General features: G+C 46.0%; 1 protein-coding gene across 1 annotated transcript in view; it reads left to right on the top strand.

Moving 5' to 3' along the window:
• PRMT7 (protein arginine methyltransferase 7) overlaps nucleotides 1-22,248 on the top strand; it is a 41,810-nt gene that overhangs the window by 3,618 nt on the left and 15,944 nt on the right. Inside the window, exons 2-6 of the mRNA XM_049786374.1 lie at nucleotides 4,737-4,928; nucleotides 8,131-8,167; nucleotides 14,967-15,116; nucleotides 17,394-17,502; nucleotides 20,857-20,969. Coding sequence (XP_049642331.1) covers nucleotides 4,834-4,928; nucleotides 8,131-8,167; nucleotides 14,967-15,116; nucleotides 17,394-17,502; nucleotides 20,857-20,969 — 504 coding nt within the window. The 5' untranslated portion in view covers nucleotides 4,737-4,833. The remainder of the gene's footprint in view (nucleotides 1-4,736; nucleotides 4,929-8,130; nucleotides 8,168-14,966; nucleotides 15,117-17,393; nucleotides 17,503-20,856; nucleotides 20,970-22,248) is intronic.

Below are 22,248 nucleotides of genomic sequence, written 5' to 3' on the forward strand. Positions count from 1 at the left end.
CAAGGTGTTAAGAGTTCAAAATTAGCCTACTGCCCCAAAACTCCAGAAAGAGAGACAAAGCAGCCAACTAGCAATGCAATGACACATGGGATTTATTACCAGAGCACTTGGGGTCCACAGTCTCCTGGCACAGCAGGTTTACTCTGCAGATCCTTAGCCCCCGAAGTTTAAGGCTTATATAAGGTTGAGGGATGAGACCAATCCATCATCATGACATTACAAATACTCTTTTTTGTTTTGTTTTGTTTTGTTTTTGTTTTTGGGCCACACCCGGCAGTGCTCAGGAGTTACTCCTGGCTGTCTGCTCAGAAATAGTACCTGGCAGGCACGGGAGACCATATGGGACACTGGATTCGAACCAACCACCTTAGGTCCTGGATCGGCTGCTTGCAAGGCAAACACCGCTGTTCTATCTCTCTGGGCCCATTACAAATATTCTTAAAATGGCATCCACACATTAGCAACTACAGGTTCATCCAGGCCTTGAGTAAAAACTCTAACCGAAAATAGGCATCCTGTTTGCATCAATCCCATAGCCCTGCATCCTGGAAGAGGCCTAGGTCAGGGGCAGATATGTCTTGTTTTCATCAAGTTTCATAATCGTTTCATTCAGTTGCCTGCCCATCCTACATACCAGATTGTCTCATAGGTGCTATTTTTACATACCCAAGCCTGTCATGGCTGGGCTGATGTCATCTGTTAGTTCACAGCCCCTAAGCAAGCCCCAAACAGGAGCTAGAGCCATGTTAATTTAAAGCCACTTTATTATATTTCTCTTTAAATGTATTTGTTTTTGTTTTTGGGTTTTGGGTCACACCTGGCAGCACTCAGGGGTTACTCCTGGCTCTATGCTCAGAAATCGCTGCTGGCAGGCTCGGGGGACTATATGGGATGCCGAGATTCGAACCACTGTCCTTCTGCATGCAAGGCTAACGCCTTACTTCGATGCTATCTCTCCGACCCCTCTTTTTAACATTTATTTCACTTTAACAAAGACAAACTCAGGGGGCCAGAGAGATGCATGGAGGTAAGGCATTTGCCTTTCATGCAGAAGGTCATTGGTTTGAATCCAGGCATCCCATATGGTCTCCTGAGCCTGCTAGAAGCAATTTCTGAGCCTGCTAGGAGTAACCCCTGAGCACTGACAGTTATGACCCAAAAAAATCAAAAACAAAAACAAATAAAAAAAAATGTTGGTTGGGCCTGGAGAGATAGCATAGCGGTGTTTGCCTTGCAAGCAGCCGATCCAGGACCTAAGTTGTTGGCTTGGATCCCGGTGTCCCATATGGTCCCCTGTGCCTGCCAGGAGCTATTTCTGAGCAGACAGCCAGGAGTAACCCCTGAGCACACCGGGTGTGGCCCAAAAAACAAAAAAACAAAAAACAAAAAAAAAAAGTTGGGGCCGGAGAGATAGCATGGAGGTAAGGCATTTGCCTTGTATGCAAAAGGTCAGTGGTTCAAATCCCGGCATCTCATATGGTCCCCTGAGCCTGCCAGGAGCGATTTCTGAGCATAGAGCTAGGAGTAACTCCTAAGTGCGGCTGGTGTGACCCCAAAAAACAAAACAAAACAAAACAAAGACAAACTCCCTACCTGCTGTACTATTGCTCTGGCCATTTTTTTTTTTTTTGGTTTTATTTATTTTGTTTCATTTATTTATTTTTGGCTTTTGGGCCACACCCAGTGACGCTTGGATTACTCCTATGCACTCAGAAATCCCTCCTGGCTTGGGGGAACCATATGGGACGTTGGGGATCAAACCGAGGTCCGTCCTAGGCTAGTGCTTGCATGCTTACTTCTAGTGCCACCGCTCTGGCCCCTATTTTACTTTTTTTTTTTTTTTAACTTGATTGATTGGTTTTTGGGCCACATCCAGCAGCGTTCAGGTGTCACTCCTGGGTTTGCACTCAGAAATTGCCCCAGGTAGGCTGGGGGACCATATGGGATGCTGGAGATCAAATCCAGGTCCATTCCAGGTCTATCCTGATTCGGCCACATGCAAGGCAAACACCTTACTGCTATGCTATCTCTCTGGGCCCTTAAAGTTTATTTTGGGTCACACCCAGCATGCATTCATAGGTTACTCCTGGCTTTGTGCTCAGAAATTGCTCCCGGCAAGCTTGGGGAACCATATGAGATGCCAGAGATCAAACTCAGGTCCGTCTTGGTTCGGCCACATGCAAGGCAAACACCCTACCACTTTGCCATGGCTCTGGCCCCTGACATTTTTTTTTTTTCTTTTAATGTGGTTTTTGGGCCACACTGGTGATGCTCTGCACTCAGGAATTGAACTCACATCTTCCACATGCCAGGCAAACACCCTGTCCTTTGTACTATCTAGCCCCTAGAGCTGGTGTTTTGTATATGGAAATATCTGGGTCTCTTTTGGATCCATTATCCTTTTTTTTTTTTTTTTTTTTTTTTTTTGGTTTTTGGGCCTTCACCCGTTTGATGCTCAGGGGTTACTCCTGGCTATGAGCTCAGAAATCGCCCCTGGCTTGGGGGGACCATATGGGATGCCGGGGGATCGAACCGCGGTCGGGTCCGTCCTACGCTAGCGCTTGCAAGGCAGACACCTTACCTCTAGCGCCACCTTCCCGGCCCGGATCCATTATCCTTTATGAACACATTAGCTCAAAAAAAAATAAACCTTAGGAATGTTTAAATTTTTTTTTTTTGATTTTTGGGTCATATCTGGCAGTGCTCTGGGGTTATTCCTGGCTCTATGTTCAGAAATTGCTCCTGGCAGGCTCAGGGGACCATATGGATGCCGAGATTTGAACCACTGACCTGCATGCGAAGCAAACGCCTTACCACCATGCTTTCTCTCTGGCCTCAGGAGTGTTTAATTTTAGTCATCTATGAGTCTCCATTCTTTTGTGAGGGCACACCCATCAGTGTTTAGTGCTTACTCCTGGTTCTGTGCTCAGAAATCACTTCTACTAGAGCTCAGGGGGCCATATATGGTGCCAGGAATTGAACTTGGGTGCAATGCAAGCTCCTTACTTGCTGTACTATCTCTTCAGCTTCTGAAGTCACATTCTGTGTAAGGTTCCTGAAGACGGATCATTGTTTAACAAAAAATGAAGGCAGGTATGGGACACTTGGTATTTCAGGCAACAGTGCTGTTAGTGTGAAGCTAGGAAGTAGAGCTGAGTACTTTTGGGTATAGGTCTGGATATGGCCCAGAACAGTGCTCTAGGATGCTCCTAAGGAAAAAATACTGTTCCTTTTTTGGGGGGAGAAAGGAATATATTGAATAGTACCTGGAGCCTAGTCCCTGGTGAAGTGGTCTGTAGGTTGTGCCCAGTGGTGTTGGAGAATCAAAGTGCTGGTGATTGGACCTGGAGCTCCCCCAATGCAAAGCCTGTGCTGTGCCCTCTGAGCCTTCTTCCCAGGGCTGTTGACTTTGAAGTTCTCTAGCAACATTCTTGGTGACTTCCCATCAGAGCCAACTACCATTCTGATTCTTGGCTCTGCTCTCAGGGTGAAGACTGCATTGTTCTGTCTTGCATACTTCTGCATTTTATTTAAATGTAATATAATTCGTCTTCTGTGATTTCCTTATGTTTTGACTAAGTATATTCCTGGGATTATATTATCTACATTTGCATACAACAGTGATTCATTTGTTAGATGCAGGTTTCTGAACTTTTTGTCTTTTTCCTTAAACCTAATGTTTTTATGTATGAGAAATATCAGAAGCCAACAGCTCCAGTCTGGCTGTCTGGGGGTGGAGTGAGGGGGTCATTGAAAACACAGCCTCCTGTTTCCTAACACTTGAGCCCCATCCCTGGGACTAAACAGATTGATACCCCGAAGTGATTGTTTTTCTCTTCCCCGCAACTGTTGCTGCTTGATGCACCTGTGAGACTAATTTAGCTCTCCAAGAATCACTGAGCAGAATGGTTCTATAAATTTATGTATCACAGAATTTTTATTTCTTGTTTTTATTTTTTGGGCTCTCCCAAGCGGTGCTCAGGAGCTTGGGGGTCCTGCCAGTGATACTTTTTTTTTTTTTTGGTTTTGGGCCACACCCGGTGACGCTCAGGGGTTACTCCTGGCTATGCGCTCAGAAGTCGCTCCTGGCTTGGGGGACCATATGGGATGCCGGGGGATCGAACCACGGTCCGTCCTAGGCTAGCGCAGGCAAGGCAGGCACCTTACCTCTAGCGCCACCGCCCGGCCCCCTGCCAGTGATACTTGCTGGGCAGTGCCTGGTAGTGTTGTTTTGTTGGCCCATCTGCACGGAAATCAAATCAGAGTTCCATCCTGCCCCATGCCTATTTTCTGACTTTAATTTATGTTATAGGGCCAGAGTGGTAGCACAGTGGTAAGGTGTTTGCCTTACACGTGGCTGACCCAGGACGGATTCAGGTTCAATTCCCGGCATCCCATACACTCCTCCTAGTCAGGAGCGATTTCTGAGCACAGAATCAGGAGTAACCCCTGAGCGCCACTGCCAGGTGTGGCTCAAACCCCTTCCCCCAAAATATGTTGGCAGGGGGTGTGAGTGGGAGGGGAATTGACCACACCTGGTGGTGCTCAGGGCTTACTCCTGGCTCTGCACTTAGATTAATTCTAGAGGTGTTGAGGGGATCTGTGTGTGGTACCCAGCATTGAACTCTGGTCACTCCAAGCAAGGCAAATGCCTTAGCCCTTGTGCTATCTAGACACTCTGGCCCTCAACCTCTTGATTTTTGTTTTGTCTTTATGGTCTTTTTTTCTCTGTTTAGGCATTGTGATGTAGGGGTTTTGACAAGAAGGCCTGTCCACAGAAGTAAGCTGGTACGGCTAATTTTCCACACTAAAACTGACGTGCGGAGTGGTGCTATGAAGGTTTTCTGCGGGCGAGCCAACCCCACCACAGGGTCTGTGGAGTGGCTGGAGGAGGACGAGCACTATGATTACCACCAGGAGATTGCAAGGTAGGGAGGGTTTACCCTCAGCTGTCCCTGGGTAGGTCTCTGTCTGAGCGGTGCCTCCTGTAGATCTCATGAGCTCAGCTCAGCCTTCCTGACTGGGGTCTCTTGTGCCTCCCTGCAGCTGCCTTGAAAATAAGCTCTTCCTGGGCCAGAGCTATGATAGCACAGTGAGGAGAGCTCTCACCTTTCATGAGGCTAATTTGGATTTGATCCTTGGCACCCCAACCCTGCAATGAGTGACCTCTGAGCACAGCTGGGTATGGCCTCCCCCAAAAAACCCAAAAGAATGAGCTCTTCTGTGATCCTGGCTCCGAAGCGGATCTGAGAGTCCTGCCTCAGAGAACACCTCAGACAAACTGCCTGAGAACCCAGAAGGAACCTGAGCCCAGGCCTGCTGAATGCCGCTCCTTACTGGGGGCTTTTTCTGTTGAATTACTGCAGGGTAAAATGAGTGTAATCCCCTCATCTGTCTTGAACATAGTTTGATTAACTCACAGCTTGCTGCGAAGTACTGTTGTTTTTTTTGGGTGGGGGTGAAATGATGTCCGGGTAGATCAGGGCCAGTGGAGAGGGAAGAGGAAGGAGATGGTGGTAGGAGCTCTGCCTGTATGAACACCCTGGTCCTGCAGCTCCATGAAGGCAACTGTGAAGCTGCCCCTGAGATGCACTTAATCTGTACATGTGGGAACTAGTTCTTTTTCCCTGAATCTCTTTGGGTCCATGGTTCTGTTGCAGGTAAATAGACAAGGAGGGGTCTTTGGTTATGAGTTTTTCAAGAAGTAATAATAGCCAAGATATGCTTTAAAGAAGTGGCCAAGTCATGAGCCTTAAAGCAGCCAAAGGCACTCGGAGAATGGTGGAATTCCTCCAAGAAGAAGCTTCTAGAAGAACAAATGGAAAAGATCTTTCCTGGTCCAAGGCCACACCCTATGAGCAAAGCCTCTTCTGTCAAGTGAGGATAGGGAATTCTCCCTTTGTTTCTGGACCACACACGGCAGTGCTCAGGCTTATACACCAGGCTCTGCACTCAGGAATCAGTCCTGGTGAGCTCAAGGCACCACCATGTATGATAAACTCAGGGTGACCATGTGCAAGGCAAGTGCTCTGCCTGCTGCTCTATTGCTCCGACCCCAGACAGTACATCCCTTTCTTGGAGATTGACCCGTGTCTCAATCTGTGATGTTTGCTCCTACTGTGAAGCCTGTGTTCTTTTTTTTTTTTTTTTGGTTTTTGGGCCACACCCGGTAATGCTCAGGGGTTACTCCTGGCTATGCGCTCAGAAGTTGCTCCTGGCTTGGGGGACCATATGGGATGCCGGGGGATCGAACCACGGTCCGTCCAAGGCTAGTACAGGCAAGGCAGGCACCTTACCTTTAGCGCCACCGCCCAGCCCCAAAGCCTGTGTTCTTATTTAAACACACAATTCACTCTCTCCCACTCTTCCTTATAAAACTTTTTTTTGGTTTTTAGGCCACACCCGGTGATGCTCAGGGTTTACTCCTGGCTGTCTGCTCAGAAATAGCTCCTGGCAGGCACGGGGGACCATATGGGACACCGGGATTCGAACCAACCACCTTTGGTCCTGGATCAGCTGCTTGCAAGGCAAACACCGGTGTGCTATCTCTCCGGGCCCTTTATAAAACTTTTTTTTCTTGTTTTTTGGGCCACACCCACTGGCCCTCAGGGGTTACTCCTGGCTCTGTGCTCAGAAATCGCTCCTCGAGGGGCTGGAGAGATAGCACGGTGGTGTTTGCCTGGCTAGCAGCCAACTCAGGACCTAAGGTGGTTGGTTAGAATCCTGGCATCCCATATGGTCCCCTGTGCCTGCCAGGAGCTATTTCTGAGTAGACAGCCAGGAGTAATCCCTGAGCACGGCTGGGTGTGACCCAAAAACCAAAAACCAAAAAAAAAAAAAAAAAAAAAAAAGAAATCGCTCCTGGCAGGCTCAGGGGACCATATGGAATGACCAGGGATTGAACCTGGGTCTGTCCCTGGTTGGCAGCATGCAAGGCTAATGCTCTGCCACTGTGCCATTGCTCTGGCCCCTAAAATGAAATTATCTTTCTTCACTGCTTCTCTCCACCTTGAATTCTTTTCTTGGAGGGAAGACGATGAAGTTGGAACACCTGAGAAACCTGTGTACTGATTAGGACTGACTTTCCTTTTCCTGCAAAGAGCAATTCCTCACTTCAGCCTAAGTTTACAGAGCCTTGGGGACCAGTTTCTGCAACATAGAGATCAGGTAGACTTAAGATGCAGCCTAATGGCTGTCTAGTGGTGTGGCCAGGGAACCTATGCACCGTAGCATGGTAGAGTGTTCAAGGCAGTCATAGCTGGTTCCAACCCTCCCAGTGAGCAGAGAGGCTCTTTTTTTCTTTTCTTTTTTTGGGGGGTGGATGTCATTCTTAGCAGCACTTAGGTATTACTTCTGGCTGTGTGCTCAGAAATCTGCGCTTAGGGGTTACTCCTGGCAAGCTTGGGGGGACCATAGGGATGCTAGAAATGAACCCACGTCAGCCGCATTCAAGGCAAACACCCTATCTATCCACCTTACTATCGCTCTGGAATCCTATTTTCAAGGCTCCTTTTCTCACCCAAGTCACCCCCTAAGTGCCATGTCAGTACCTCTCACATCTACAGCAGGTACGTACTTTTCTTCTTTCCCATTCCAATTTCCTTTTTTTAAATATAATTTTTATTTTAATCATAGTGGCTTACATATCATTGACAATATTTTAGGTACATATCCTTTCCAGTTTCTATGTTATATCTTTGTTTTTTTTAAAAGGGTTTTCTGTTTTGGGGCCACACCCTGTGACACTCATGGGTTACTCCTGGCTATGCACCCAGAAATTGCTCCTGGCTTGTGGGGACCGTATGGGATGCCGGGGGATCGAACCACTGTCCGTCCTAGGTTAGCCGCATGCAAGACAAACGCTCTACCGCTGTGCCACCGCTCTGGCTCTATCTATGTTATATCTTTGTAAGGGTAAAAATGTGTACAAAATTATGCAGAATTTCGATTCTAGCCAAGAAAAGACATGTCTGATGTACAGGTTAGTGGCTGACTTGAAGTTTCCAGGTCAGGTGTTCCCTGCTGAATTCAATTAACCTGGATGTCTATTCCATCTAACTAGGAATGTGTTTCCATGTGTGCTAAAGTACCCCTTTTGCAGAGGTTTCTGACCTATCTTTTGTATTTTAGATCGTCCTATGCTGATATGCTGCATGACAAAGACAGAGTAAGTGTGAATTTACTTTGAAATTATGGTCTTAAGGTTTTTTGAAACTTCTATTATTAGTGGGTGGAGAGCCCCCTCTGGAGGCTGGTGTTAGAATGGCATATAGAGGAAGTGTGTACTGTTGGTCTGAGTGTAGCCTGATGCAGAAAACTTAGGATCTCAGTGGACCTTCTTTATTGGTATTAGATTTATTTTATTTTTCAGGTGTGGGCCACATTCAGTAGTGTTCTAGGTTTATTTCTGGCTCTGCACTTAGGCATCACCCCTGGCTGTATTCTGGATATCAGATGTGATGCCTGGGATAGAGCCTGCCTGTGCTGCATGCAAGGCAAGCAAACTACATACTATACTAGCCCTCTAGTCAGAATAAAATTTTTTGCTTTCTGGGGCCGGCGAGATAGCATGGAGGTAAGGTGTTTGCCTTTCATGCAGAAGGTCATTGGTTCGAATCCTGGTGTCCCATATGGTCCCCTGAGCCTGCCAGGAGCGATTTCTGAGCGTGGAGCAAGGAGTAACCCCTGAGCGCTGCTGGGTGTGACCCAAAAACCAAAAAGACAAAAACAAAAAAACAAAAAAATTTTTTTTTTGCTCTTTGGGCTAGATCTAGATTAAAGTTCTTTTTTTGTTTGTTTTTGGACTAAATCAGTGATACTCAATGTTACTCCTGGCTCTGTTCAGGTATCAATTCTCACAGAGCTCCAGAAACCATATGGGATGTCAGGACTGAACCTGGGTCGGCCATGTGCAAGGCAAGCACCCTCCCTGATGTACTAGTAGTCTCTCCAGCTCTAGATTGATTCTTTTATTATATGCTTCTCTGTATAGTCAGCTTGTAATTCTAAAATAAAATCTCTAGGTGTCACTGCAGCCACTTTTAGGAAGCACATTTGAATTTTGTTGAATTACATTTCAGATTTCCTCTCTGCTCTGTGACTTGAGATTTCTTTTCCTATTTGTGTTGTACACAAGCATTGATCTGTGTCTGAGCAATGCTCAGCAACCTAGAGCTTCACAGTCCATCAGCGGGGCCTTTTCTGCCTGGATATAAATTGAGAAAGATGATGAATCAAGCTGAAACACAGACCCGTATGGGGACATCGTACAGCAGGGATTGTGCCTGGTTCCCGGACCAGGTTCCATTCCTATCTCCACGTGGTTTCTTGAGCAAAAGTGGATGTGGCTCCGGAGCCCCTAGCCCCACTGGGGTGGCCTAGGTATCCCTGACACTGGAGGGCCTGAACAGGAAACTTAGCCCTTTGAGTAACCCTGTTGGCAGAGAGTTACTGTTGTGCCCACAGAACCAAAGGACAGAACAAGATCCAAATAGTACCTGATTAGTTCAGAGTGGGAGAGAGCCACAGTTAATGTAGTTGGTTCTGCTCTCAATGTTTCCTTCATCTAGCCCTGCTTGACCTCGGCTTCTCTTGTTCTTGAAGGTGCCATGTTAACGGTCTTGCTTGTTTGTTTTTGGGCCACAGAAAGTAGTGCTTAGGGCATTGTACAGTGCCAGCACTTGAACCTTAATTTTGTCTAATTCTATGGGGCCTCTTAGCAGTTTGGGAGATCTGGGGGTCACTCATCTTGGCTCATGGCCTAGTGGTGTGGGCCCAACAGTCTATAGCTTGTGTCCAGGTCCAACAGGACAGCTCTGGCACTGAGGTTGTGTGGTGCCGGGGATGGAGTTCAGTTCTAGTGGATACAAGAGGGCTCAGATGAGTTTTCCACTTGCTGATGATGTCGGTTGTCTTTTCCTAGGCTCCTGCCACCTGAGGGAATGGCTTTCTTGGTGCAGTGTAGGCCTAGGAGCCTAGGTCTGATTCTTCCCATCACTGCTCTGGGTAATTTAGCAGTGATGGGGTCACACACCTTGGTTTCAGGGGTCCCACACTCAGCTGTGGTATCTGCACATCTTAGTGGTAGTGCTCACACTTGGCTATAATGTACCCAGAGGTCATAAATGCTATCACAACTGGCATGACACTTGCCATGGGGAATGATACTGAGTGCCAGGGATTGAACTTGAGGCCTCATGTCTATAAATTTTATCTACTAATGATCAGACCCACACCCAGGTAGGACTTTATTTGGGACATACATACTGGTGCTCAGGGACTATTTACAGCAACTCAGTGCTGTCTGGGGACCTGGAGGTAGGAGTGTAACTCTTGGCAGTGCACTAGGGACCATGTGGAGTTCTACTTTGGTCTCCTGCAGGCTTGGGGGACCATATGGAATGACGGAATTCGAATCACCATCCATCCTGGGTCGGCTGTGTACAAGGCAAACCACTCTGCTATCTCTCTGGCTCTGACTCATAACTTTTTTTATTTATTCAACTTACACCCAGCTTTGCTCACGACTTACTGTCTGCTATATATTGTGTGATTGTGTGGGTGTACCTGGCTTACTCCTGGCTCTGAGTTTTTTTTTTTTTCTTTTTTTCTTTTTTTTTTTATTAATTATTTTTTTTATTATTTTAATTATGACAACAAAGATGCAAAGAAAGAGGACAGGGTAAAGTTACAGTGGAAGCCCAATCACCCATAAACAGGATTCTCAGTAGTTCCATCGATGATATCCCAGCCTTGAACTTTCAGCCAAAGAACATTAAGAAAAACAAAACTGAACCCATGTACAATACAATTACTTTGTCCCTCAAATCCCCAGTTGTAGTACATATTGTTTCTTAGCAGCACACCATATAATCTAAAGATATTAGACTTATGTAACTCTTTAAACATTGAGGGCAAAGTACATTTATCTAGTTCCATGCACATGCTTACTAGTTCTGGCTCTGAGTTTAAGGATCACTTCTAGCAAGGCTAAGGGTGCTAGGGGTCAAACCTGGGTTGGCCATCTAAGTATCTTAACTATCACTTTCTGCCTCGAAATAAAACTTATTTTTTTTGGTTGGTTATTTTAGGTCCATACCTGGCAGTGCTCAGGACTTATTCTTGGCTCTATGCTCAGTGATCATTCTTAGCAGGTTTGAAGGGACCATGTGGGGTGCCAGAGATCATACCAGGGTCTGTCTTGTGCAAGGCAAAAATGCTTGATTTGATTTGCCTTTTTTTTTTTGGTTATTTGACTCACACCCTATCTCACAGTTTTTTTTTTTTGTTTTGTTTTGTTTTTAATTTTTGGTTTTTGGGTCATACCTGGTGGTGGCGCTCAAGGGTTATTCCTGACTCTGTGCTCAGAAATTGCTCCTGGTCGGCTTGAGGAACCTTATGGAATGCCAGGATTTGAACCACCATCTGCCCTGGGTCAGCTGCATGCAAGGCAAATGCCCTACCACTCTGCTATCTCTCTGGCCCTGATTCTACTTTTTTTTTTTTTTTTTTTTTTTTTGGTTTTTGGGCCACACCCGGTAACGCTCAGGGGTTACTCCTGGCTATGCGCTCAGAAGTCGCTCCTGGCTTGGGGGACCATATGGGACGCCGGGGGATCGAACCGCGGTCCGTCTCCTAGGCTAGCGCAGGTAAGGCAGGCACCTTACCTCCAGCGCCACCGCCCGGCCCCTACTTTTTTTTTTTTTTTATTCGATTCATACTCAGCTTTGCTCACGACTTACTCCCGGCTCTGTATTCAAGGATCAATCCCGACCTCCTATAGGGGTTGGCTCTATGCAAGGCAACTAACTGCCCTACCCACTATTCTTTCTCAACTCTATGACTTTCAATAAACACTGACAATTTGGGGCCAGAGAGATAGCATGGAGGTAATGCGTTTGCCTTTCATGCAGAAGGTCTGTGGTTCAAATGAGCCTGCCAAGAATAACCCCTGAGCGCTGCCAGGTGTGACCCAAAAACCAAAAAAAACCAAACAAAAAACAAAAAACCCAAAAAAACAACTGACAGTTTGTCTTTTGTTTGTAAGTCGATTTACATTATCTTTTTCTTATTGTTGTAAACGTTGGTTTATAACTTGTAGGCTATAACGTATAGACTTCAGGTGTACGTCATTTTAAGTCAGTGTCTCTTTATTATGTTAGCCACTAAAAGTACTTTCATGTTTCACCAAACAATGATCCTTTTTGCCTGATTTATCGCTCCTTCCCTACAATTTTCCTTTTAAGAGGGTTCCATTTTTTATTATAGTGCCTTCAAAACCGAGCAATTAAAAGATGGTAGCTAATTTGAATGCCATTAGTGTAAAAAATATGCGTATCCTTTGCTGCTCCCTGTTGAAGATGCTGCCAATCTTGCTTCTTAGCTTATCAGCTCATGGTTATTCTGAACTCCCATTTTTCTTGTTACCCTCAGACACAGCTACCACCACTAGAGCAAACAGCACCTCTGCTTGCTAGAAGTAGAGAATATTGGTTGTTCAGCTTCATAGTGTGACAGATGCTAAAACAGTAAAACTGATTTAAAAAAAAACAGTGAGTTAGGATTGTGATTTAAAAGTATGCTGATTTCTCTAGGTCATGAATGCATCCACTGTACAAGTGAAATCTCTGGCCAGAAAGAGCGATAGTACAGTGGGTAGGCTCTTACCTTGCATGAGGCTGACTTGGGCAGAAGCCCCAACAGCCCCATATAGTCCCCATGTCATCCCCCACCCCTCCTAGGAGTGAGCCCTGAGTGCAGAGCTATGAGTAAGCCCTGAGCACCGTGGGGTATAACCCAAAAAAGCAAAGAAGAGTGAAAGCTCTCTGTGTAGAAATAGCATCCCGGGTGCGGCATCTTGAGGAGGCCTTTGTCAGCCTCCGGTTCTCTGGAAGCCGACTCTTGTCTTCAGATCCTTGCTGACTTGGTGTCTCACTAACAGCTGAGAATTTGGTTTTCCTCAGTTTCTCCTGACTTGTTCGCTTCTCCTTTTAGCATGATACTTTTTACCAAAATCACCAGTTTTAGTAGACAAGCCTCTTCATCTCTTTGTTTTCTCATCTGTAAAACTGGGATGACAATCCTACTTGCTCTTAAAGCAAGTTGTTATCAGGGAAGCACTTAGACAGTCACTCCTCACGGGTGCTGCATAAGCACTCTCACAGTTGAGCTGGGCGGAACCCTAGTTACTTTCCTTTCTTGCATAATTTATTTATTTTTGGTTTGTTTGTTTTGTTTTGTTTTTGAGTCACACCCGCCAGCGCTCAGGAGTTACTCCTAGCTCTGCTCTCAGAAATTGCTCCTGGCAGGCATGGAGGGGGCACAATATGGGATGCCGGGATTCGAACCACTGTCCATCCTGGATTAGCTGTGTGCAAGGCTAATGCCCTACTGCTTTGCTATCTCTCCGGCCCCCTTTCTTGCATAATTTTGTTAATTTTCTTTCTTTGTATTTTGTTTAGGGCCATACCTAGTGATATTTAGGGGTTACTCCTGGCTTTGTGCTCAGCAGTTATTCCTGGCAGTGCCCAGGGAACTGTGTGGGATGCCGGGGGTTGATCCCGGTTCAGCTATGTGCAAGGCAAATGCTCAGTCCCCTGTACCATGGCTCTAGCTCTGTGATGGCGAACCTATGGCATGCGTGCCAGTGGTAGCACGTGAAAGCCTTGCAGCTGGCACTCGGGAAGGTCCTCAATTAAGATATGCGGCATGTGCTGCATAGTTTTTAGATACTAAAATCTTGTTATTAAGGCTTAATTGACATGCTGGCACTTTTGAGGAAATTCTTTGGTTTTGTGCAGCAGTTTGGGCACTCGGGTCAAAAGGTTAGCTCTTAGCTCCATGTTAGTAATTTAATATGAAAAAAAAGTAAGATGAAATAATTTTCTTTTTCCCTTTTTTTATTTTATGGTGCTGGGACTCAATCTCAGGGTTTGAAAGATGTGAGGCTGTGCTTTTCACAGAACCACATCCTGGACTTCATACTCCTCTTCTATGCACAGTTCTTTCTTTGTTTTTGTTTTTGTTTTTGGGCTACACCCAGTAGTGCTTAGGGGTTAACTTTTTTTTTTGGGGCCACACCCGCAGTGCTCAGGGGTCACTCCTGGCTATCTGCTCAGAAATAGCTCCTCGCAGGCACTGGGACACCGGGATTCCAACCAATTACCTTAGGTCCTGGATCTGCTGCTTGCAAGGCAAAGCCACTGTGCTATCTCTCTGGCCCCAGGAGTTAACTTCTGACTCTGCATTCAGGAATCACTTCTGGCAGTGCTTGGTGTACTGGATGGTATACTGAACCCAGCTTGGCCATATGCAAAGCAAAAGATCTGGCCCCAGATCTTTCTTTATCCCAAATTGTCTGAATTTTCTTTTAAGGAAAAGGCCAGATCATTAGCTGTGTATCATTTCATCCTTCTAGAGAAGTCTCTTGGATCTCTTCTTGTACCAAGGCCACTCCCAGGGGTGCTTGGGCAGTGAAACGAATGATTGTGGTCCCCAGATTCTAGAAGCATGAGGAGAGAAGGTTCTTTGGAGCGCGCACAAGTGTGTGTGTGTGTGTATGTGTGTGTGTGTATGTGTGTTCGTCTATGTGTGTTCATTTATCTGTGTGTGTCCATGTGTGCATACCTAGCTCAGGGAGGGATTTTCTCTCTCCTGCCCCCTGATACCCACTGGCTCCCCATGTTGGCACTTGATGCTGGTGGGGTGGGGGATATGCGGAGCCCAGCTCAGCCTCACTGAGCAGTAAGGTAGGGAGGAGACCCTCACTTATAAAGGCCAGGAGTTCAGCCCTTGCTATCAGAGTCCCACATGGCCTGCCCCGTTCAGCCAGTTATGTTCCTTGGGGTGCCAGAAAGGTCTTGGAGTTATGCCCATTGCTGCCAAACCTCATCCCACAACTTTAGTGAGTACCTTCCCACTTCCGTATTGTCCCTGCTGTGACTGACAATGATCTCTCCTATCTCTAGAATATGAAGTACTACCAGGGCATCCGGGCTGCGGTGAGCAGGGTGAAGGACAGAGGAGAGAAAGCCTTGGTTCTTGACATTGGCACGGGCACGGGGCTCCTGTCAATGATGGCGGCCACCGCAGGCGCCGACTTCTGCTTTGCCATTGAGGTGAGTCCCTCCCTTAGGTGTGGGTACTGGGTCTCGAGTCCCTGCCACTCTTCACAGATGTCTCTGAGGGCTTACTTTGCCCCAGCACAGTGCTAGCACCGCCCCCCCCCCCCCCAGACCATTTTTGTCTCCTCTGAGCACTCGGCTTCCCCCCTTGGTGGTTCCTCAGAATCTCTACGGAGCTTTCAACAAACTCTGGGACCTGGTTTCCCCCCACCCCCCATCAGGAGTTAGACCTCATTATTTTATTGTGTGGCCTTGGCATTGGGCAATTGGACTTACCGCTTTCCTGGGCACACCCATGCCCGTGCTCAGCTCTACTATCCTGCGGATCCAGCTGCTATACTGTGTTTACTGATTATTGGGCAATCTGCCATAACTCACTTTAATAAAGCTTTAAATATACAATAAGGCATTAGACATATGCTGTTTTTCTGGTATTGTAAAATAATACATATCATTATGGAAATTTGGTAAATATGAAATAAAAATGTGTTAATGTGAAGTTAATCATTGTTAAGATTTTGGCATGTATCCTATGCAGGCAACGTGGAATAGGGATGAATCTAAGCAACATTTGTACAAAACCTGATCTTGGTGTGGCTGAGATGCAGGTGTACAACCCAAGGCATCCCCTGGAGAGGCGGGTGTGAGGGCTCAGGAAAACCTGCTGGGGAGTTGTACTAGCTGGAGAGCAAGTTTACTGGGCAGCCGGGCTGCAGGCAGGCCTGCCCCAGGGTGTGTGCAGTGGACCATGCTGGCAGCAGGGGACTTGGAACAGTTTCCAGCAGGAGGTGACTTTCTGACATTTACATTGAGCGCAGAAATATCTTATTTCCGGCAGAGAGCACAGTACAAGTCCTGTCCTGACTCACAGCCATTTTCTTCCTGGCTGTCTCCTATATTCACTGACACTTGCCATCTCTATAGGGTTGTCATCTCTTTGGGATCCCCAACAGCCCACTGTGCCTGACACATGTGGGAACTCTGGGCCAATAGCCATGCCAGCTGAGCTGGAATTCATTATCTTTCATTATCTTTTTTTTTTTTTTTTTGGTTTTTGGGCCACACCCAGCAGTGCTCAGGAGTTACTCCTGGCTGTCTGCTCAGAAATAGCTCCTGGCAGGCACGGGGGACCATATGGGACACCGGGATTTGAACCAACCACCTTAGGTCCTGGATCGGCTGCTTGCAAGGCAAACGCCACCGCTGTGCTATCTCTCCGGGCCCGGAATTCATTATCTTTAAGAATAAAGTTCTGGGGCCGGGCGGTGGCGCTAGAGGTAAGGTGCCTGCCTTGCCTGCGCTAGCCTTGGACGGACCACGGTTCGATCCCCCGGCGTCCCATATGGTCCCCCAAGCCAGGAGCAACTTCTGAGCGCATAGCCAGGAGTAACCCCTGAGTGTCAACGGGTGTGGCCCAAAAACCAAAAACCAAAAAAAAAAAAAAGAATAAAGTTCTGGGCCGGAGCGGTGGCGCAAGCGGTTGGCTATCTGCTTTGCACACACTAACCTAGGAAGGACCAAGGTTAGATCCCTGGTGTCCCATATGGTCCCCCAAGCCAGGAGTCCCCCAAGCACTAACTTCTGTTAGTGCTCAGGGGACTGTCAAGGGTATCAGGGATTGAACCTGGGTTGGCTGCATGCAAGGCAAGTACCCACCAACTTCTTATCTCTTTGGCCCAAGAATAAAGGTTTTGTTTGAATTTTTGGATCACAACTGACTGTGTCAGGACTTATTTCTGGCTCTGCACTCAAATCACTCCTGATGTGATTTGGGGGATTTTATGGGGTTCTGGGATTAAACCCAAGTCACTATTTACAAGGCAAGTGTCCTACCTGCTGTATTGTTAAACCAGCCCAGCAAGAATAAGGATTTAAGGTAGGCAGATGAAGTCTTTTTTGAATTGAAGCAGCCCAAATAAGTATCTTGCCTATATATTTAGGAGGAAATTGCGTGGTGGTGGTCTCTGTCATTTCAAATCTTAGGACCAGTATCAAGGCACAAGTTGCTAACCTATGGTATCTGGGTGTTATTTAAGGGTTTTTTTTTTTTTTTTTTTTTGGTTTTGGGTCACACCCGACAGTGCTCAGGAGTTATTCCTGGCTCCACTCTCAGAAATCACCCCTGGCAGGCTCAGGGAACCATAGGAGATGCCAGGATTTGAACCACCGTCCTTTGGCATGCAAGGCAAATGCCTTACCTCCATGCTATCTCTTCGACCCCCTTATTTAAAGTATTGTTCATTTACACTTGGGTTTATTCTTCATTTCTAGGTTTTCAAGCCGATGGCTGATGCTGCTGTGAAGATTGTGGAGAAAAATGGCTTCAGTGATAAGATTAAGGTTATCAATAAGCATTCCACTGAGGTGACTGTAGGGCCAGGTAGGATCATGTCCAGTGTTGAAAACTTTATTTGCCTTTGTAGGAGAGAGTAATATGTGTATTCCAGCAACTGTAGTACCATATTTGCCGGCGTATAAGACAACACCCTAATTTTGCAGTTAAAATAGGTTTAGGCCTATATTCTCTGTATCAGACAAAATGTTCCTGTGCTGCATGTTTTCCTGTGCTTATGTACCACAGTGAGCCAATCACAACAAGCAAAGGTTCAAAGGTTATACTGTAATAGACTTCCTCTCTGACTCTGGCCAATCTGAGCAGGCTTTTTACAGTGTAGATTCGGGTCCAGAACATTGTCTAATTTGTATGCATAAAAAGTCTGCTTGGATTGGCTGAGTTAGAGAGGCGGTCCGAGCAGCCTTGCAGTGATTGGTGCAGGATCAAGTTGGAAAATTCGTTTTGTGGCAATATTCAGACAATTTTCATTTAGCGGCATATTGAAACATTTTTTGGGATATACTCGGCATATAAGACGACCCCCGATTTTCAGTTGACTTTTTTTTTTTGTTTCAAAAGTCGTCTTATACGCCGGAAAATACGGTACATGTTTTGCAATCTTGGGAGTCACTCGTGGTTGTGCTGGGTGGCCCATGCAGTGCTGGGGATCAGACCCAGGCCTCCTATGCCCATTGAGCTATCTTTGAGACCCCTATTTTGTAGAGGTTGGGTGTTTTGCAGACCAGCCTTGACCATACCGCTTTCTGATTCTGTGTCCCATACCCACCCTGTACCTTTGACCTGGTCCCATATATATTCAGTGCTTGTCCTTAGTAGTCCCCATCTCTGCGGTCATGAAACAGTTTATGTACGTTGGCATCTAATGTCTGGCTCCCCCACAGCTGAGGCTTTGTAAGGCCATGAATTGTTTCTCACTAACTTTGCACAGGCCTGGCCCTGAGAGAATTCAGTAATACCTGCTGAGTGAATAGACATTGACATTGCTTAGCCTCTTGTTTCTATGCCCTCAGACTGACTAGTTGCTTCCTCTTTGCCAAGGTCAGTGGTCTTCCCTCATGCTTCCTTCTGGAAACTTCCTTGGCTTCCACAGTCTCTCCAAATCTTGGTTCTCCTTTGCCCCTTTCCTCTTCTCAACTATGTCTTTTCCCAGGTTCTGTTTTAAGTTATAAGTTCTTGAAAATGTGCCTGTCTGAGAGGTCGCTTGCTCAGTGACATCTGACTGGGGGTGCAGTGTCTGTCCACCCCTGGGTGGTCATTTCATGAAGACTCAGGAGGACCCTCAGAAGTAACTGCTGTTCTCAGGCTTCTGCATCCCATGTCATACCCCTCCACCCACAATCATGGGCAGGGTTTGTTGAAATTCACTGGCTTAGAAAGCTTTATTTATTTAAAGCAAATTGAACAGTAAATAATATTCAGTGACATAAAAAAGTATTCAGGGGATAGAATTGGCAGGGCTGACTGGATGGAGGGTGACAAGCTTGAGTTAACATCTGTTGGAGGCCCTGGAGACAGTGTTGGGCAGGCCAGCCAGGACTGCAACTCTCCTGGAGCAGGAACTGGAGCTCAGGCTTCTGGGACCGCTTTCATTGGCAGGTACAGTGGAGACAGCATATTCCAGCTGGAGTTGAGCATTTTGTAGAGACAGCCCAGCTCAGGAGGATGCTGTCTGGGCCAGGAGATAGAGTTTTCCTCCACCTCTGGACACTTTAGATCACCATTAAACACCTCAGGGGAAGTCCATGGTTTCTCCTTGGCTTTCCCAGTGATGCCACTGATGGTCAGCACCAAGTGTTGAAAGCTAGGAAGTAGGTTTCAGGTCCAGGTCTCTGTGACTCAAGGTTTCATCTTTCTTTCCTACATCTTCTTCCTCGGTGCTTCTCTTTTCCTGCCTCCCTGACACTTGTGTGGAGGGAAGATGGGTGGGTGCTGTCAGATTGCAACTCATGGGCCATTAGGAGTGTTTACAGTTAGTCCTTTATGATGAATTGCCCCTTCCAAAGTCAATTTTGTCTCTTGGCTCATTAGAAATTGTAATTGTAGAAGTAACATTATAATACAATTATAGAAGGTTAGAAAATAGACTCTGCCATCCCATTAGTCTAAGACAACAGTTATTAGGGGCATTATTTGGTAGCAAGAAGTGAACTTAGTTAAGGAGAATTTCACATAGAGAACTGCAGATTTTGAGTCCTGGGTCTTGGTATCTTTGGGTTTCAGTGAAATTGGCTGAACTCATGGTAACTGGTAGACCATCAGATTGTCTCTTGATTATCTCTCTCATCCTTCTTGTTTTACCTTTGTGATTGTCCCTTGCGTTAGCTTTTTATCTTTTTCTGCATCATTAACACATCTGAAATATTAGTGCTTAGTTTTGCTATTAAAATAATTTATTACTAATGTAATTGTTAGTAGTTTGTTTATTTCTCTCTAGTAATCAGAATGAAAAATTTTGTAACTAGAAGATAACTCAAAAGACTAGAGCACACACTTTGCATGTGGGAGACCCAGCACTGTATGGTTGGTCTCCTAGCACCACTGGACCTGACCATCAAGTCAGGAGTAGTCCCTGATTTCTGTCTGTCTTGTCCCCAAAACACAACAAAAATAGAAGGATGGAAAATAATTCTGTATATTTGATTGCTGTCTTTCTGTTTTCAGGTGCTTATACTTAAGTCTGTTTTGGGGCAGGGGTGTTTTTTGCTTTTCTTGATTTTTTTTTCATTTGTTTTTGTTTTTGAGTCACACCTGGTAGCACTCAGGGTTTGCTCCTGGTTCTGTGCCCAGAAATTCTGGGGATGCTAGGATTTGATTCATTGTCCATGCTGCTTCGGCTGCGTGCAAGGCAAATAAATGCCCTACTACTGTGCTATCTCTCTGACCCCTCTTGATATTTTTCTAAGTTGTAACAGATTGATGCCAATAGTTAGCTTATATATTTGCAATTATCTTATATGTATCCCAACGGTTGTGGTTTTTGTTTTATTCTTGAAACATCGAAAGTCAGTTGTAGACATAATGGCATTCCTATATATATATATATATATATATATATTTTTTTTTTTTTTTTTTTTTTTTTTTTTTGGTTTTTGGGCCACACCCAGCAGTGCTCAGGAGTTACTCCTGGCTGTCTGCTCAGAAATAGCTCCCGGCAGGCACGGGGAACCATATGGGACACCGGGATTTGAACCAACCACCTTAGGTCCTGGATCGGCTGCTTGCAAGGCAAACGCCACCGCTGTGCTCTTTCTCCGGGCCCACATGTATTTTAAATCGAATGACCAAGTAACTTTTTCCTTCTGGCTTGTTTGTTTTAAGTATTTCTAGTTTGTTGCTTCTGATCTACTGCTTGCCTCTGACTGTTCCTGTATTCCACAGATGGTGACCTGCCCTGTCGCGCCAACATCCTGATAACGGAGCTCTTTGATACAGAGCTGATCGGGGAGGGTGCGTTGCCCTCCTACGAGCATGCACACCGGCACCTCATGCAGGTGGGCTCCCACCCACAACCTGAGACCCTGATTTCTCCATTTATCTCAGGACATCCCTCAAGGCCCTGCAAGATTAGTTTCCTTGGTTCTGACTTCTGTGCCTCCAGCCTTCTGCTTTGGTTGGGTGCGTTTGATGGACCAGACACTCTTCTGAGGTCTTGTCATTCAAGAGACATTCCCTGGGTGTGATGGTGAACCACCATCCTTCTGCATGCAAGGCAAATGTCCTACCTCCATGCTATCTCTCTGGACCCTATTTGGCAGAATTTTTAAGGGAGAAACATGATGGAAATGTGAGCTTGAAGTATAGAAGTATAGGTCTTGCTTTTTTTCTTTTCTTTTCTTTTTTTTGTTTTTGTTTTTGTTTTGTTTTTGGACCACACTAGTGGTTACTCCTGACAGTTCACTGGGGACCAGATAATACAGGCCCTAGCTGTATGCAAGGCCTGTGCTTTATATGATGTGCTCTCTCTGACCCCTCTGTGCAGTTGTTGTTTATTCTCTGTGTTGTCATAGGAGTGCTCACAGATCTGACTCCTTTTGGCAGTGCAGACAAGAAGCTTGAGCTATTTGGGGCCATGTGAGTAGGAAAAACTGAGAGACCTTAGAATTTTTCGGAAATGTGGTTTTTAGGCTGTGAAGAGGGAGTGATCGAGGCCATCTGGGGAGTGGCAGAGAAAAATGAGAGGTCCAGAAAGTTGGGCCAGGTGTGGGACATTTCTCCACTGGGCTGTGGAATAAGAAGGATTTGGAGTCTGGACTAGAGCTGCTCTAGAGGGGAGCTCTGGTGCTAGAATTATTGCAAAGCAATAAAGCTTGGACTCTTTTTTTTTTTTTTTTCTTCCCAAATCAGTGTGGGAGTTTAATGGCTTCATGACAATTAAGGTTTATTTTTGAAGTATTTAAGAGTGTCAGGTAGCTGGGAATTTACCTGACATAAGTCATTGTTGGCATAGTGCATGTTCTTTTGGAAAAAGAAAAAAAATTTTTTCATTTTCCAAGGATATAGACTGAAAAGAGTTAACTGTTTCACCCTGCTAATGTGGTAGATATTACTGAACCAGGCAATGTTAAGGAATAAGCTCTTTTGTCAGGGACTGAAGAGGTGGTACAGGGGTTAAGGCAATTGTCTGCCTTACACACAGTCAACTCCACTTCAATCCACAGCACTCCAGCACCTCCCGGGGCCACTCCGAGCACCTCAGATTTTTCCCAAAGGAAAAAATAAAGCTGTTCCCACTGATGGGAATTTCTATGGGTTATGTAGGGTTACAGCAAA

This window comes from Suncus etruscus, chromosome 14 (assembly GCF_024139225.1).
Source record: "Suncus etruscus isolate mSunEtr1 chromosome 14, mSunEtr1.pri.cur, whole genome shotgun sequence".
Lineage (NCBI taxonomy): Eukaryota > Metazoa > Chordata > Mammalia > Eulipotyphla > Soricidae > Suncus > Suncus etruscus.